The sequence below is a fragment of the Zootoca vivipara genome, chromosome 3, assembly GCF_965207765.1.
Source record: "Zootoca vivipara chromosome 3, rZooViv2.hap1.1, whole genome shotgun sequence".
Taxonomy (NCBI): Eukaryota; Metazoa; Chordata; class Lepidosauria; order Squamata; family Lacertidae; genus Zootoca; species Zootoca vivipara.
Genome location: NC_142586.1, coordinates 56,443,211 through 56,460,251, shown reverse-complemented (window position 1 = coordinate 56,460,251; position 17,041 = coordinate 56,443,211). Strand labels below are relative to the sequence as shown.

Genomic DNA, 17,041 nt, shown 5'->3' with positions numbered 1-17,041 from the left:
ATACCTATTCTACCTGAACTTGCTAAGATCTAACTATGTGCTATCTATTGTCAATGCTGTAGGCAGGGCCAGATTTAGGTTTGATGAGGCCCTAAGCTACTGAAGGTAATGGGGCCCTTTCTATGTCCAGCTGTCCTTTGTCAACAACAAATTGTCACTGTTTTTTGTGTTGACTATATGCTATATGGTAATTTATGGACCTAATAGGTATCTAACGCCATTTGCCACTGTTGCTGCATGTAGGTTTTGTTTTATTTGTTTTTTATCTTATATTTTGGAAATGTACATCCAGTTTGTTTGTTTTCCTTTAAATTTTTTGGGGGCCCCAATAGAATGGGGCCCTAAGCTTTAGCTTGTTTAGCTTGTACGTAAATCCAGCACTGGCTGTAGGGCTAAAAAAAATATAGGAAAAGGAAAAAAGAAACATGCCTGAACTTACCTTTTTCTATTTGTGCCTGTAAGAAAAATATATTCCTCTCAATGTTTCACTGAAAAAATAGTTGATTTCCTATTTTTCTTTTCAGGCCAACTGCTACCCACTGTTTTTAAGTCTCACGCTTGGGGAATCTTGCATACTCTCCTGGAGATGTTCAGCTATCGCATGCACCATATCCAACCTCATTACAGAGTCCAGCTGCTTAGTAACCTTCATTCCTTAGCCGCTGTGGCCCAGACTAATCAGAACCAGCTTCATCTATGGTAAGTGTTGCTACTGTAAATCAATCTATTTCTGCTTTGGAAGCATCACACCAAGCAGAAAACCATGGAAGAGGGATTGGGTCCAAAATGTTTCTAGGCCAAAAGTTAGTGCAATCTTTGGAAGGGCTGATTCAAACACTACAGAACCAACTTTGGCCACAGCTTATGATTAGTGAAGAGAGAGCTGAACCATGTGCTCAGGTTCAGGCAAGACGCTAAGCTAAAAGGTTGGCTTTGCTCGGTACGGAGCAAGAATAAACAAGACTGGAGAGAATACGTGCTGCTGCTGCTAGCTCCTCTCTGGGAGCCTACAAGTGTGCACAGTCAATGTACGCTTACAGAGTCATGCAGACCAGGCCAATATGCATTCATGGAAATATGGGTAGTCAATTGAGGGTGAACTCGTGTAAAGTGCAAAACTGAAAACTCAAATCACATGATCAAGCCAAATATTGCCATGCTTCCTGTAATAATGCTTGAAGCAAGGTGTTTCCTGCTATTATCATTAAAAAAAACCTTTCCCTCCCTGAAAACATAGCTAACATATTCTCTTTATAGTGTTGAAAGCACTGCTCTACGGCTGATTACTGCTTTGGGTAGCTCTGAGGTCCAGCCACAATTCACCCGCTTCCTTAATGAGCCCAAAACAGTCCTTTCAGCAGAATCAGAGGAACTTAACAGAGCACTTATTTTGACTCTAGCAAGAGCAACGCATGTCACAGGTAACAGTCATTCTCTCTGTTTTACAGATGGTTTTGAATATATCAAAGGAAAGCACAAGATGTGAGGATTAATGCAGTACATACAGTGTGCTAATTTTTGTTTTACAAGTCTTGAATTCTTTATGCTTTCACTGCATTGTTACAATTATTGAAGGAGTGAACTGTTACCAGGCCACAGCTATTATCAGGCTCACATATTACCCCCTCTTCCATCATAGTCACAATAGGTTTAGAAGCTTTCAGATCCACTTTAAACTAATCACAGCTTGCCATGATCTCTTAACCTGGACAAACTATAGTTACGTAAAATAAGCCACCTCCAAACTATAATTTATGAAGCTGACTTGTTTTCTCTGACCCCAGCTAAGATTAACCACAGTTTAGGGTTGAAATATAATGCTAAACTCTGGTTAATCTAAAACAGAGTCTAGTCAGAATTAATAATTAAATCTGGAAAAGGAAACCCGTGGAGGTCTTGAATTGTTAAAATTACAATATCAGTAATGCATATAGCAACTGTGGGGAATAAAGATGACTATTGATCAATCCACTGTATTTGTTTTAGCTATTTAAATAAGTAATTACATTTAGATGTCTGTCTTAGATTTTTTCACAGGGTCGGATTCCATTCAGGGCACTTGGTGCAAGGATATATTGCAGACCATAATGAGCTTTACACCCCATAACTGGGCTTCACACACCTTGAGCTGTTTTCCAGCTCCACTTCAGGTAATTAAGAAAACAAAACCAATTATTCAAGTATGCCTTCACCTTTGAGCAAGTTAGGATGGAAGAACATACTGTTTCTCTTACTTTTTAAAAGTCACCTCACAGTAAATTACGTGAAGGAGGCTTCCCAACAGTGTTTTTTGTATATTTTGGAGGATGAGATTTAAAGGTTTTAAAGGGGTACAGGTTTAAAGGTTTTAACAAGAAAGCACTACCAACAAAATGTACCCATTATTAGGGATTTTTTCAAAGTAACATAACAAATTGTGTGGCAGGTAATTTCTGCTTTTAGCCTAGTCTGGTGAAATGAGTATGAACTTTGAATTGCTGTACTAAAAGGACACATTGTAGAAGGCCCATCCTTGCATCAGCTGCCTCCATCTGTATAGAGAAAGCTCTGTGTTTCTAAGAAGGCTTTAAGAAATCAGAAAGAAAACCCTAGACGCCACAGGGACCTAATACCTTTCTTGGGACCAGCTAAAGTCGTGGTGAGGAACCTCCACTCTCTGGGCCTCATTAGACCTGGTGGAGGTCCTGATTTGGCCTGCAAGGCTGTTTCCCCGGACCACACCCACCTGCCCCACATTGGACATCCTATGTGGTGTCAGGTATAGGTAGGTAAAGACATAGATGCAAAGAAACAGTCAGGACCTTAAACTGCCTTCTTCAGGGCTCCCTCTCACTAATAGGAAACCCCACTAGGATTGGCTGAACAAAGTAGTTCCCCATCTGGGACTCCCTAGTGTGGGCACTGAGAGCCATCCCTTTTGAAGTAAGTTTGCATGCCGTTTCTATTCAAGAGCTGTTCCCTTTGAAAGTGAGCCCCTTTCCAGTTGTCATCTGAGGTCATAATGACATCAGGTGAGTGACGGGTGGACGGCCTCATCCACCTATTAAAGTTGACCCACGGGTGTTGAGCAGAAAGAAAGGATTCAGCCATGTCCAGTTCCTCCATCACGAAACAGTGAGCAAGCTTCAAACTCTCCAGAAGTTGTCTTCATACTGAATAGTTCGCAAAAGGCGTTGAGGGACAGAAAAAGCTGGACCCCTGCAGTCCACACATTGTCAGAGATTGAGATGAGATGTAGGAGGCATTAGACATAACTGGATTAGTGTTTGCTAGATGCAAAATGATTACAGGATGCAAGTTTTCTGAGATAATTGTCCCACAACCCGATATTCTAAAATATTTAATCAGTTACTCAGGCCTGTCTCTGGCACAAATCCCTTGTGAGAAGGAAAGCCAGAAAAGTGGTGGTCTTTATACTGGCAATGCTGGAGATTTAGGGGGAAATCAGGGGGGGGGGTCAACTTGGGGGGTAGTAGGAAGTGGCTGGAGCACCAAAATTAAGTCCCATCTCCAGGTAGAAGATTTCTTCCTCCAGGTTTTTAAGATCCCGCTTCTGAATGTCTCTATTATAGAAGCAGAATGACTCACAGTAGTTTGCTTAATTTCAGATGAAATAGGAATTTTCAGATCTGACAACTGATAACAATTCACTTTATTCCAGGCATTCTTCAAACAAAACAATGTACCTCAAGAGAGCCGCTTTAACCTGAAGAAAAACGTGGAAGAGGAGTACCGAAAATGGAAGTCCATGATCAATGAGAATGACATCATCACCCACTTCTCCATGCAGGGCTCCCCACCCCTCTTCCTTTGCCTCCTCTGGAAGATGCTTCTGGAGACTGATCACATTAACCAAATTGGTTACAGGTTAGTTATTTGTGCAGAACATCCTAAGCAGAGGTACATTTCAGTTAGCACACTAGTAAAAGAAAACATAACATCTTTGCCAAAGACGGGGGTTTTCTGCAGCTGCCCAGGGTTTAATGGTTCGTCCCCTGGACTTTCATTACGTATAGTCTGCTAGGCATAGGCTGAAAGACAAAATTCATTATCAGTGCAAATCAATACAAAGTGGGCTGCTGCAGACCTATCTACTAACTCCAGAGGGAATCTATTTTAGGACAGAAGGGGCTAGAATCACCACTCTATTTTTACTGCAGGTTTTTTTTATCAGTTCTGCCCTACTTCATGCATTTTGAGAGTGAATGTTCTGAAAACAGTAGCTCTCTAGTGGTTGGTTACTTGATCATGGCAGCCTTAGGTACAGTATCTATATTTAACACTACACTTTGTTAAATTAATTCTTCATCTGCCACCATTGCATTTTCCTACCTTGTTTGTTAGGGTCTTGGAAAGAATTGGAGCCAGAGCTCTGGTGGCTCATGTAAGGACATTTGCAGATTTCTTGGTCTATGAATTTTCCACATCAGCTGGAGGCCAGCAGCTCAATAAGTGTATTGAGATTCTCAATGACATGGTGTGGAAATACAACATTGTGACACTGGACCGGTTGATTTTATGTTTGGTAAGTAACGCCACAACAGTGGATACCTCTTGTATGACGACCATAAAACTAATAGTACTAAGTTGGTGAGATTCTGGGAAGCTCCTCACAATTCCTTTTTGTTTTTACCATGCTGAATGATTATGATACATCAGCACCTCACTGCTCACTCTTAACTAGGTCATTTATGAACAAGTTAAAAAGCTGATCATAGGGACAAGTTGCATTTTTTGTTAGAAAATTGGTAATTTCACATTTGAGTTCTTTAAGTATTCTCTAGTGGATGCTACCTGCACCCAGTAATTTGTTCATATTTTTACAACTGTTTCCCTCAGCTCCTCAGACACTCTGAGAAAGTACAATCAGGCACAAGGATCAACCCCACATTTTCCACAGTGACGACAGAGGCAAAGAAGATATAACTGTCTCTTTGGTTGTCTCTTTCATCCCCACTATATATCTTGCATGTGCTTTCTTTTTAGCTATTGCTGATTTTAACCATCTTCTGAATATTTTTAATTACCTGTTTTAACTATTTTTATCAATAGTTTCAATGTTTCATTTTATATTTTTGTAAACTGCTTAGAGGTTTTTAACAGTCAAACAATGCACAAATGGTGCACTTGCACTCCTTTACAACCAACCATTCCAACTTGCTCATCTTGGCTTGGAGGCGTCTAGCATTAGCATATAAACGCCTATGCACAGTGTGACACTCTCCAAACATCTCTGGCTCATGTGCTACAGATTTGACTCACAAATTTATTTATTTTCCTCCATGAGCCACAAATGTTTAATTTGTAGTATTTTGCTGTCCTCTTAGATGCTTTTTATCCTCTTCATTTCAGGCAATGCGCAGTCATGAGGGCAACGAAGCCCAAGTGTGCTACTTCATCATTCAGTTGCTCTTACTTAAACCTAATGATTTCCGAAACCGAGTAAGTGAATTTGTGAAAGACAACTCCCCAGAGCATTGGCTGCAGAATGACTGGCATACAAAACACATGTCCTATCACAAGGTACTTTCTGTTACTTGACTTAGTGGTGAAATATGTAAAGTTAGAATATTGTTTCTAACTTTACTCCTTCTTTCTCAAGGCACTTATTTATTTATTTATTACTGCAAATTGCTTGGGGTGTATGGGGTTCTAGGGGAGGGGGTAGTGCCTCTGGTGGGGGACATGTCATGCTACTTCTGGGGTAGCTTGTCCACCTTTGTTCCCCACCCTGCACTCAGCTCTCACCTGGGGCTCCTAAAAGCTGTCAACATGCGACAGCAGCCACACCCAAGGATTGGCTTCGACTGGCTGGTTAAACCGGGTGAGGGTAGTTGATGGGTCTCAAACCCTGGGTGCTTTAGGGACAAAGACGGGCTCCAGTGGATTGAACGGACGAGACTAATAGGGCCTCATGGTCAAGAAAGTGGTTTCTGCATGTGCTGTAGAGGAGAGTGAGGGGCAGATGGGGCAGTATTTCACATTTGAACTGGGAGTATAGTTTGAAAACAGGCAGGTCTTACAGGCAAAGACACATGCAAAACCATTTCCCCTGCTGGGGAATATTAGGGGAGTTGAGTATGCTAGACCAATCCTTACCACCTAGAACAGATCAGGACTTGGAAGGTGTGGTACCTTTTGTTTCCTGCATGTGTAGATACCACAGTGAACTGCCTGAGATGTGGGCTTTGAGGCTGAATCACCCTAAGACTTACCTGCATTCATCACACTGCTTCAAAAAACACTTCTTTCCCCAGTGGCAGAAATATGCCTATTCATTTTCTTAGTAGCCGCACCCCACCCCACACCTGAAATTAGAAATCTTTAAAAGTCATATGATTTGCTGCCTGTATGTGTTTCTAATTACAGAGCTCAGTTTGTGCTAGAGATTTTGCAGTGAGATATGAATGTAAAGCACCATTGCTTTTCAAGTGCACAACAGGATTGTAGCGGGGGAAATCTGCATTCAGAACATTTAGAGAATAAAATATTAGGTTTGGAATGTTACCAAAGCAAGGCTGGTCAATTTAATATTTTAAAAACTTTTCTCTCCACAGAGGTATCCTGAAAAGTTATATTTTGAAGGGTTAGCAGAGCAAGTCAACCCTCCAGTACAAATCCAGCCCCAGTACTTGCCGATATACTTTGGAAATGTGTGTCTCCGTTTCCTGCCAGTATTTGACATTGTGATTCACAGATTTCTGGAACTCCTTCCGGTGTCCAAATCACTGGAGACTTTACTCGATCATCTAGGAGGCTTATACAAATTTCACGGTAAGTTACTTTACCCCCCCCCCTTTTCGGTAAACACGTGAATTACTTTGTAAACTGAGTGGATGATAAACAATATCACCAATGAAGCGTTGTGTGTGTCTGAGTCTTGTTCCAGCTGTGCTAATTTTGCTTGTCTCACCAGCATAGTAAAGGAGTAATTGCATATGGCTTTGTCAGACTTGTGGGAGTGGGGGGAACCCCTACTCCTAGGAAGAGTATGGAAATTGCTGGCCTCTTCAAAAGTCTGTGTCAATATACATTTCAAAAATGCCAGCCGAGCTGGTATGTTAGCATCCATGTTTGGCTGAGCCAAAACTGCAGGCACGTATGTGCAGATGTCAAGCTCTGTCCCTGTTGATGTTTAGTGTTGGAGAAATTCTGCATGGTACAAAGCAGATGTGTGCATGCCGAGTCCCTCCCCCCCCCCCCCCCGCGCGCGCGCAGCCCCGGCAAGCCTATTGAAGCAAAGTGGAAGCCTTTGTATGTAGTCAAACGCCATGCATGCATGAAAGCTCATGAGGTTGCAGGAAGGAGCTAATTGGGGTGGTTGTCTTTTGAAATAGCTGTGAGGAGAGAAGTATGAGACTGGATTGTTGATGTTTCCAATTACTTCAAAAGCTGAGGAGAAGCCATAAAGATTAGTAGTTCAGTAATGAGAAACAACATGACTTGTAATAGTCACCATGCTGGGTAGACCACTAATAACAGCCACACATCACTTCCCTCCCTTTTTGAGAACAAGGATTAAGAAAAAGGTATTAATCCCTCGTGGTTTAAAAATAAATCCAAATTATGTGATCAAACAGCTTAAATTTGAGATAAATGCAAAATAGATTATGTTGGCATTTGTATTTACTCTGCAAGTGAAACTGTTTGGTTTTTTTGCCTCGATTTTTTAAAAAGCATTTTACGAACTAAAGGGGCATGGAAAATGAACAGAATTTTTAAGGTTTTGACACGACCAGATTTTGCCCTTGTTGCTATATAGATTGCTTTAGGAAACCTCATACATTACCATATAAGCATTTAAACTCATGCTTAGAATCTTGCTCAAATCACTATGAAGCATCTTTTGAGACTGTTCTTTATTGTCACTGATGCATTATAGTAATCTGGAAAAGCCAGAGACTAGCAATTCTTTCCAATGTGATTAATGTATATCGATGTTTATCTAATTTAAGGCCTTTAATCCATTGTTGTCACTATAAAGTATTTGCAGAATTGTCCTCTAGGATGACCTTATTCCACGTTTTGGTCATTATTACCTGCTCTTTCCAATTCCAAACACCCAGATATTATTCCCTGGGTTCGGAGAAATATTTGCATTACCCGTGCCAATGCTGCATTCTTTAGAAAAAAATGTTTTAGCCAGAGCTGCTACTTAGAGGTGTATTAGGGTTACTACAGAGATTATCATTAAAAGAAGTGATTTATTATCCCATAAAGAGAATGAGCACACAAAATTTATTCTGACATGAGCCTAGCTTGAGATTTTCTCTGATTTTTCACAAAATCCAGGGTTAATGTGCTGAATTATTATGAGAACTTTAATCAAAGAGGCAACAGGTACTACTACTCATTTGAACTTCTGTCTCTGATTCTTAAAACTACAAGCATGGCTATGTGTACATACAGCAATTCAGCGACAGTGCAAAAAAAAGGCATTCTATGATGCTGGCTGCACAATTTAGCTTCGTACAAATCTCAGCTTCTATTATTATGAAAACTGCAAGCTAGTCCTTGCGGTTGTATACATATTCTTGAAAGTGTGTGGGGGAAACAAGTTGAAATCTTTGAAGCTCCTGCAGTGAGCGAAGTAAAGTATACAAGATAGCAAAAATTGCAGGCTAAATTTCCCCCAAACAGAGATGATCAGATTGCATTATTTATATTTGGTACAAATCCCAGACTTATTAGAACAGAACTTGGATTGCCTGAATGAAGGTTTACTTTTATAACATGGATTAAACACAGACTTGGCAGTAAGTTTGTAAACACATCTATTCTCCTCTTGGCAGATCGTCCAGTGACCTACCTGTACAACACTCTTCACTACTATGAGGGGCACCTCCGGGAGAGGATGAACCTCAAACGAAAGCTCGTCCATGCCATCATCGGCTCCCTTAAAGACAATCGGCCACAAGGGTGGTGCTTAAGTGATACTTACCTCAAATGTGGTATGAATGCACGAGAAGATAACCTGTGGATTCCTGAAGATATTTATTATTGCAAATTGATTGCGAGACTGGTTGATAATATCCTTTTTAAAAAAAGGAGGGAGTGAAATATCAGGCTGCATCCAAATAACTATTCTCATTATAATGAATTGGTATATGTCTATTTTCTAGTGCTTCAGCCGCCCACAGATTCTTATCAAATTACTACTGCAAAATAAGTAGAACGTGCATGTTTTTAACTCTCTTCATGTGTTAAATATGTGTGGCTAACATCCCAGGCATTGGTAGGTTCACCTAGAGGTAAACCCCACTGAGTTGAGCCAGACTGGTTTCTTTCTATTTATTTTCCTTTGCTCAATTGACAATTTTAATATTTCTTGTTTTCTTTACAACCAAGCAGTATATAATTTTTATTAAATAAATAAATAAGCATGCTTGGAATTGCAGCCTAAGTAAAATTTATAAATCCAAAAGATCACAGGACCAGTCATTTTCTTAACAAACCTTTAGTTCCTTGAAGTGGGGAAATCGGCTCAGAATTTCTAATACACTGCATTGCATTTGGTGGGAAACACAAAGTGTATAACACATCAAACTCTGTAACTGTGATGCTCCTGATAGGATGCTAACTTCTTGTTCTAATGCAGGGATTAGCAAACTTTTTCAGCAGGGGGCCTGTCCACTGTCCCTCAGACCTTTGGGGGGACGACGACGACTATATTTTATTGGGGGGGGGACTGAATGAATTCCTATGCTCCACAAATAACCCAGAGATGCATTTTAAATACATTCTACTCATGTAAAAACACACTGATTCCTGGACCGTCCGCAGGCTGAATTTAGAAGGCGATTGGGCCTTAGTTTGCCTACCCATGTTCTAATGGCTGCTTCCTAGTTTCTATAACAGTTTCTTTACCTTAATTGCTGTCACCGATGGCTGGCAAATCATCTAGCCCATTCCCAAACTGTGACTGGAGGTTCAATGAATTTCCCAACCCAGCTGCCCACGCTCTCCATGTTACCTGTGTCGAACTCATGGCATTGACTGTACCAGGAAAGGATGTGGGCAATGCCCTCCTCAATGTTGTGCTGAAAAGGTATGTGAAACTTTCTGAAAGGTGGGGGTGGGGGACACTGTTGTGAAGTTAGGGACCTGATAACATCTTGCAAAATGTTGTCTAATATCTGTCAAATGGAAAGATTCCCAGGAACCAAATCACAGAATTGTAGAACTGGCAGGAATGCTGAGAATTGTCTAGTCCAACCCCTCCTGCAATGCAGGAATATGCAGCTGTCCCATATGGGGATCGGGCCTGCAACCTTGGCATTATCAGCATCACGCCCTAACCAACTGAGCTAACCATATTTAGCCGATTTTAATGTATCAATTTCTTTGCCAAATTATTAAATGAAAGAATCATGTGTCTCTCTCCCCCTTTGTTTCTTATAGTCAGCCTTTAGTGCCCAGAGACAATATCACAGCTTGGATGAACGCCATTGGACTCATTATCACTGCGTTACCTGTAAGTCATCTTGCATTTTGAATTCTGATTTAAGTGACGAGAGAGCATGCTAAACCATCGACCCCTGTACAAGAAATATAATGCGAAGTTAGGGTAGCGTTCATTTTTCTTAGTTTTGAATGTACTGTAAGGTCAACGGAATTTGGATGTGAAGAATCAAAGACAGAGTATGGTGCATCTGAAGCAATTCAGAAAAGTTGACACCTTGAGCCGTGTAGAAATTGTTTAGGGTGGCTATTTTAAGAACTCTTAAATGTTTGTTATTAAAACTCAGTTTCCTGCAGCAGTAACTAAGTTGCCTTTTGTGCAAACATGGTTCTCCACACACGGGCTTGTGGTTTTTACATTCCCATGCTACAACAATGTGGTGTAGGGTGGAGCCAGAAGAGAGTGGCAATCACGTTGCTCCTACAACATTAGAATTGGGCCACAATGTCCTGATGATCTGAAGTTGCTTTGGCTCTCTTTCCCCAGGAGCCCTACTGGATTGTCCTTCACGAGAGGATTGTGAGTGTTATCAACAGTCCTAGCTTGACTTCGGAGACCGAATGGGTTGGTTACCCATTCCAGCTGTTTGACTTCACAGCTTGCCACCAGTCTTACTCCGAGATGTGCTGTAGCTACACTCTGGCATTGGCACATGCAGTCTGGCACCATTCAAGCATTGGCCAACTTTCCCTCATTCCAAAGTAGGTGTCATGGATTGGCTGGATGAAGAGGAATGGTGGGAGGCACCAGCTGGGGAAACCCCAGAGGAGGAAGGCTCAGAGCCAGAGGATTGGTGGTGGGACACAGAGGAGCAGTTGGAGGGAGTGGATTGGAGGGGGGTAGGTTTCAGGTGCTGAAGGGACAACAGGGTTTAGTGAGCAGGAAGACAGGAAGCAGCTCAGACTCTGAGGCTAGAGCAGGAGGGGGTGTCAAGGGACTGTTGAACACAGTCTCCCTCTTCTGCTGCAACAAGCTCCCCTCTCACCTGGTGTCCAAGAACTTGCAAAGTAATGAGAAGAGCAGAACAGAGGTGTCCAGACACAGTTTGAGACTGCTTGGGAAACACCTGAGAGAGGAGGAGCCTTAGAGATGGTGGAAGGCAGTAGAAGCAAGACCTACTGGGGAGTGTTGCTGAGAACATGTTCAGTTCCTTGAATAAAGAGTTAACTTCACTGACAACAAAGATATGCTTCCTTTATTGCTGACCTGACTCCCGCCATGACAGGCATACTCTATATAATATCTGAATATTATTTTCAGCCAAATAAAAATGTGCTGCTTGTATATAAAGTGCACATATAGCCATAGGACATAGCTGATAGGTAAATATCTTCTGTTAAGTGTGTGTCAGAATATCTGAGTGTATGAATCTTATTATTAGCAGCACTTGCCTCTTAACAAAATTTGGTAAATTTCAGGGTATAAAATAGTGCTTTTATTAGTTTTGTTTTATATTTTTCTAACTTAATATAACTTCTAAAATATTACAGGTTTCTCACTGAAGTATTGATACCAGTAGTAAAGACTGAATTTCAGTTACTCTACGTGTATCACCTGGTTGGTCCATTCCTACAGCGGTTCCAGCAGGAGAGGACAAGATGCATGCTAGAGGTATGTGAGATCAAGAGAAATTGCTGCAGTGTTCATCAGAACCGTAGGACAGCAAGCTTTTGGACTTTGCTAAATACTGCCTTTTCTGGTGAGGCTTTCCATGCAAACGTTAACCTTGCTCTCCTATCCTTCCAACAAAATTAGTTCAACGAAGAGATAGTTTGTATATCTTTCGTTGTGTTCATCCCTCCATCCTCTTTGGAGGACTTCCAATATAACATCTTGCAGTGAAGCAATTTAGTTGGAGGTTTAATATATCCCTGCCATAGTCATAGGTGCAAGAGAATATATATCACATAATTATGTAATTTCAGGATATCTTACAAAATCTTTTGGGTATTTTCCTTTTCTTTACTGCCCATTTGCCTTTGTCAGTTTGTTGGGAGAAACACAGCCCAGTTCTCGTGAAATCACCACAGGCACAGCCTCAAATTATATGGACTTTGCATTCAGTCACAGTAGAAAGCAAATTACAGTATTCAGCAAGCTTGTCTCTTCAAGCACAACAAAGGAGTTTTAAAATAAACTCTCCAAGACATTTTCAGTGTCCTAAAATTAATTATGCTTATGCCATAAGTAGCTAAACAAAGCTGACTTCAAGCTCTGTCTTTGAAGACAGGAAGGAACATCTGTGCCTTTTAAACTCTGCTTTCTGTAGTAAGCCAGGCAGAGCAAGAGATATGAAAAGTGCATAATTAGCTTATTCTCGATTTTTCCTGTCATCTTTGAAGAATAAAAATTCCCGAGTTCTTCTAGAAATGAGGGTTACTGCTATGGCGCCACCAATTTTCATTTGCCGGCTCTGAAACCCCCATATGGCTATGGATTGATGAGTTCATCTTAAACAAAAGATGCCCCAAATTTAGATAAAGACTAATTTTTAAAAAATGTCCACCAGAAATGTCCTTGTGCTTCTGTGGTAGACCACAAAACACCAGTGTATCTGGCAAACACATTTCCACTAAACTATATACAGTTGTCTATCCCATTATCTCTCATAATCAAAGCTCAGTCCGATTGCAGAATGCTTCAGTAGTATATCTGTATGCAAGATTCAGGTCACTATTTTAAATTGAAATAATGTGATCTGTTATTTTTAATAACCTTTTACAAGATCTGCAGTGGTTCTCAAAGAGTGTAACACTCCACTGTGGTGGGAAGATTCAAGGACAATCATTATATTTTGGGAATGATTCATGTTTTTGGATGCCCCATGATCATATTATAAAGTGGAGATGTGGGTGGCGCTGTGGTCTAACCACTGAGCCTCTTGGGCTTGCCATGACAGGGTTGAGCTCCTGTTGCTTTGTCCCAGCTTCTGCCAACCTAGCAGTTCGAAAGCACGCCAGTACAAGTAGATAAATAGGTACTGCTGCGGCAGGAAGGTAAATAGTGTTTCCATGCGCTCTGGTTTCTGTCACAGTGTTCCATTGCGCCAGAAGCAGTTTAGTCATGCTGGCCACATGACCCGGAAAGCTGTCTGCGGACAAATGCTGGCTCCCTTGGCCTGAAAGCAAAATGAGCGCCGAACCCCATAGTCGCCTTTGATTGAACTTAACCATCCAGGCGTCCTTTACCTTACATTTACCATTATAAAGTAGTCGTGTTATAAATCTAGCACTGCTAGTTGTTTCCTTTTTGTTTTCCAATGAATTTTTTATCCATGAAAATTTTTAGCCTTGTTGCGAGCAAGTTTTTATTCTGAAAGCTTGATCCAGAGAAAAATGTTTGAGAACCACTGAACCATAGGCTTCTGCCCCTGCTTGCCGTGCTCACCAACCTCAGCTCACTAATACCATGCATATTCAGTACAGTTTTTGTTTGTGTTTCAATAGATTGGAGTAGCTTTTTATGAAATGCTTCTGGAGGTGGACCAATGCAACACACATCTCAACTACATGGATCCGATATGTGATTTCCTGTATCATGTGAAGTACATGTTTACTGGAGACAGTGTAAAAGACCAAGTAAGTGATGGGAAACCGGAAGTTCCTCTTTTGTATTTTTTGCCAAGTCTCTCTTCCTTTGCTTTCTTTGTTTTCTCTTTCTCTTTCCTTTATTTCTATTGCCCCTCTTTTCTTCCTCTGTTTTTCTTTTTAAAAATCTTTTGTAGCCGTGATATCACTGTATTATGGGAAAATGTCAGTTAAGATATCTTACATACTTATAATTCTGTTTTCTGTTTTAAATTTTGAAGTGAGTCAAGGAAAATAGCATACAAACTGTTTAAAACCAATGAAGAATCTTGAGTCCTCTTTGTCAGATGCAAGAACATGGGGGTAGTTAGAATTATAAACAGAAATGAAATGCAGAACAGTAGAGATGGTGTTAATTATGTTATTAACGATGGCCATTCACCAAAAAAAGTTTTTTTGCAATAGACATCCTGCCATTAGTGAGCCAATTAAAACCTGTATATAAAAGAAATCGGTTATCATGATTCAATTAACAATTGTTCTTCTGCAAGCATTGTGAAGCTAAATGAAGACCTTTAATTTTTTATTTTAGACTTTAAACCAGCAGGCCACATTTGACAGGTGGGCAGTGCTGACCACCTGTCAGTCACCTGATGTTACACAAACATCAGGTAATGGGGTGCTTTGAAGTCTGCATGAACATCAGGATTTCAACACAATCCAGAGCGCTTTTGGAAGTGGCAAAGAACAGCTGATCAGCAGGGCTTCAAAGCAGTGCACAGGGCTTTTTGTAGGCACCTTCAAGGATATTCTGACTGTGAAGCTTCCCATGGTAAACTCCTTAGTGAGGTCAAACCCACAGAGCTGATAGAAGCCGATTTTAATCTCTGCTTTCTACTGGGATTGGTTACATTCTGCATTCACCATGGCCCAGCCAATCTCCACTGGCTTGCTTTACCGCAAGTTAGCTGATTCCTGGTGAGATAGCAAGGCATATATATCTATATATAAAGGAACCATCCCTTTATTGCTTTATAACCATTTTTATTTTCCTTTGGCTTTCATTAAAGGTTGAAAAGATTATTTGTAACCTGAGGCCTGCTTTGAAGCTTCGCCTGCGCTTCATACATATCAGCAAGATGGAGTCGGCAACTGTTCCTCAGCAACCCATAAGCAATGTGTCTCCAGCACCTCAGCCTAGCCAGGTCCCCGTGAATGTGGCCTTGCCAGTGACACAGTAGAGGGAGGCACTAAACTACTGTCTCTGCCAAGGACATCCAACATGGGCCCAGATGAAGCAGCACCCAGCATGAATTTCATTTGAGAAGAGCTGGGTGCAGGAAAGTTCCCATTACATCCTTCCTTTTAATGCATCCGAGGACCTACATATTCTATATATGCTGCTGCTGCCCTTTTCCAAATCAAAGGAACTCCTTAGGTTCAGCAAACAATGTGGCTCTACAAGTACCCAGCTGCTTTAAACAACAACTCTACCCATTGTTGGCCTTGTTTTCTTTACTCGCGTCTCATTTTTCTTGCCAGTGGTTAACTTCTGTTTTTGGTAGCATAGATATGTTTACATTGGCAACAGTTAACATTTTGTGCTTTTTCCAGCTTTGGAAAATGATGGCGCTTGGGTGAACATAAAGGGTGAACATTTAAGGAAGAATAAGCTAAGCTTACGCCGCTGAGATCCTTTTGGCTTGAAGCCAAGTCTATTAAACCTACTAGCTGGATTTTCTATGAAAACTAGTTGGAAGTATTGGTGCAAAAGGCAGACACAAACAACTTCTGACCATGGTGCCAGAATTTGCTGGTGCTGTCTTACTTTGCCAGCAGTCCTGCTGCAGTCAGGCTTAAAACACTGTCTATCCAAATCACGAATGAGCAGGCCTCCAAGATTACAACCAATATATTTATGTGAAGTGGTGGTGGTTTTAATCAGCCACCTGTGTTTTGAATTTGTGTAATAACTACATTTTATTTTGGACTTGTACTATACTACTTTTGTTCAAGTTTTATTTTTGCGTAGGGAGGTTGGTGGGGTAGAAAGATTTTTAACCAGATAATGTTTCAACTGCTCGGGAAGATGTTAAGATTTGTAAAATACTGCTCTTATTTCATAACAGTGAAAAAAGTGTTTAATAAAAATAGTTTTTATAACTACTGACCTATTTTTGCTTGTACTAATTTTACACTGTAGCTTCACCAGTGCTGTAAGACTGGGAATTGGAAGGTTGTCCCTGTTTCTAAACTTTAAGCTCCCTGTGGAAAATAACGCGTGTTCCTTGTTTCAGAACAGTAAAGTTACTTCTTTAATTGGACATTGGAACAAAAGGGGAAAGTGACGGGTGAGTTTAAACCTGCTCACAAATATTTCCACCCAGATTGGGGTTCAGGTGAGCAGCTGGGAGGATTTAGGATCCACTAGATCACATCTGCTTCCCGGAACATTCCCTGTTTGGCTCTTTCATCATTGAAACTCTGGCCCCAGTTGGGCCAGGGTGTTGAACGAACAAAACTGCAAAAAAAAATCCCTTTGGGGGCTCTGAGTCCTTGTCTGATCCTGTGCTGTGGTCCCCCGCTGTGAAAACATTACAGCAAAGCCAGCTCTGACTCTTCAATTTGTTCCAAACAGTTCTGATATATATGCAGTTAAGGCTATTACCAATAAGCACCGAGCTGATAAATAAATAGGATTTTCTTTTGCTGTTAAACTTCTTAGACTTCCAGCTGCTGCAGAAATTTGGCAATTGGGCTGCTGCAGGAAGGGGTCACTCGGTACACTTCCCTTTGAAGTCTATCGTAGGCTGACATTTAGGTGGTAAAACTTCAAAAGCAAAACTAGTTCTTTTCTAGGCAGAAGCCATGCTTTCACACTGCTTTACTGGCTTAATATCTAATTTAAAAGCCAAAAATTACTGCATCGTTTTTTCAGCCCCTCTAACTCTGAAGCACAAGAGGCAAGGGATATCTAAGAGGCAGATTATTGAGGAATTTCTCCCAATAAGCCCTTTTCCTGCAATAGCCGGATCCTCCTGTCCTTTCTAAC

The 17,041-nt window shown here is 41.0% G+C and overlaps 1 protein-coding gene across 2 annotated transcripts in view; it reads left to right on the top strand.

Annotated features, from left to right (window-relative positions):
- MED23 (mediator complex subunit 23) overlaps positions 1 to 16,159 on the top strand; it is a 43,525-nt gene extending 27,366 nt beyond the window's left edge. For both annotated transcript variants that reach the window (XM_088666160.1, XM_035108978.3), the window contains 14 exons: positions 525 to 699; positions 1,258 to 1,421; positions 2,026 to 2,150; positions 3,662 to 3,867; positions 4,345 to 4,525; positions 5,353 to 5,523; positions 6,558 to 6,774; positions 8,793 to 9,029; positions 9,883 to 10,048; positions 10,402 to 10,474; positions 10,949 to 11,163; positions 11,953 to 12,073; positions 13,909 to 14,040; positions 15,060 to 16,159. In XM_088666160.1, coding sequence (XP_088522286.1) covers positions 525 to 699; positions 1,258 to 1,421; positions 2,026 to 2,150; positions 3,662 to 3,867; positions 4,345 to 4,525; positions 5,353 to 5,523; positions 6,558 to 6,774; positions 8,793 to 9,029; positions 9,883 to 10,048; positions 10,402 to 10,474; positions 10,949 to 11,163; positions 11,953 to 12,073; positions 13,909 to 14,040; positions 15,060 to 15,230 — 2,354 coding nt within the window. In that variant the 3' untranslated portion in view covers positions 15,231 to 16,159. The remainder of the gene's footprint in view (positions 1 to 524; positions 700 to 1,257; positions 1,422 to 2,025; positions 2,151 to 3,661; positions 3,868 to 4,344; positions 4,526 to 5,352; positions 5,524 to 6,557; positions 6,775 to 8,792; positions 9,030 to 9,882; positions 10,049 to 10,401; positions 10,475 to 10,948; positions 11,164 to 11,952; positions 12,074 to 13,908; positions 14,041 to 15,059) is intronic.
- Positions 16,160 to 17,041: the final 882 nt, after the last annotated feature.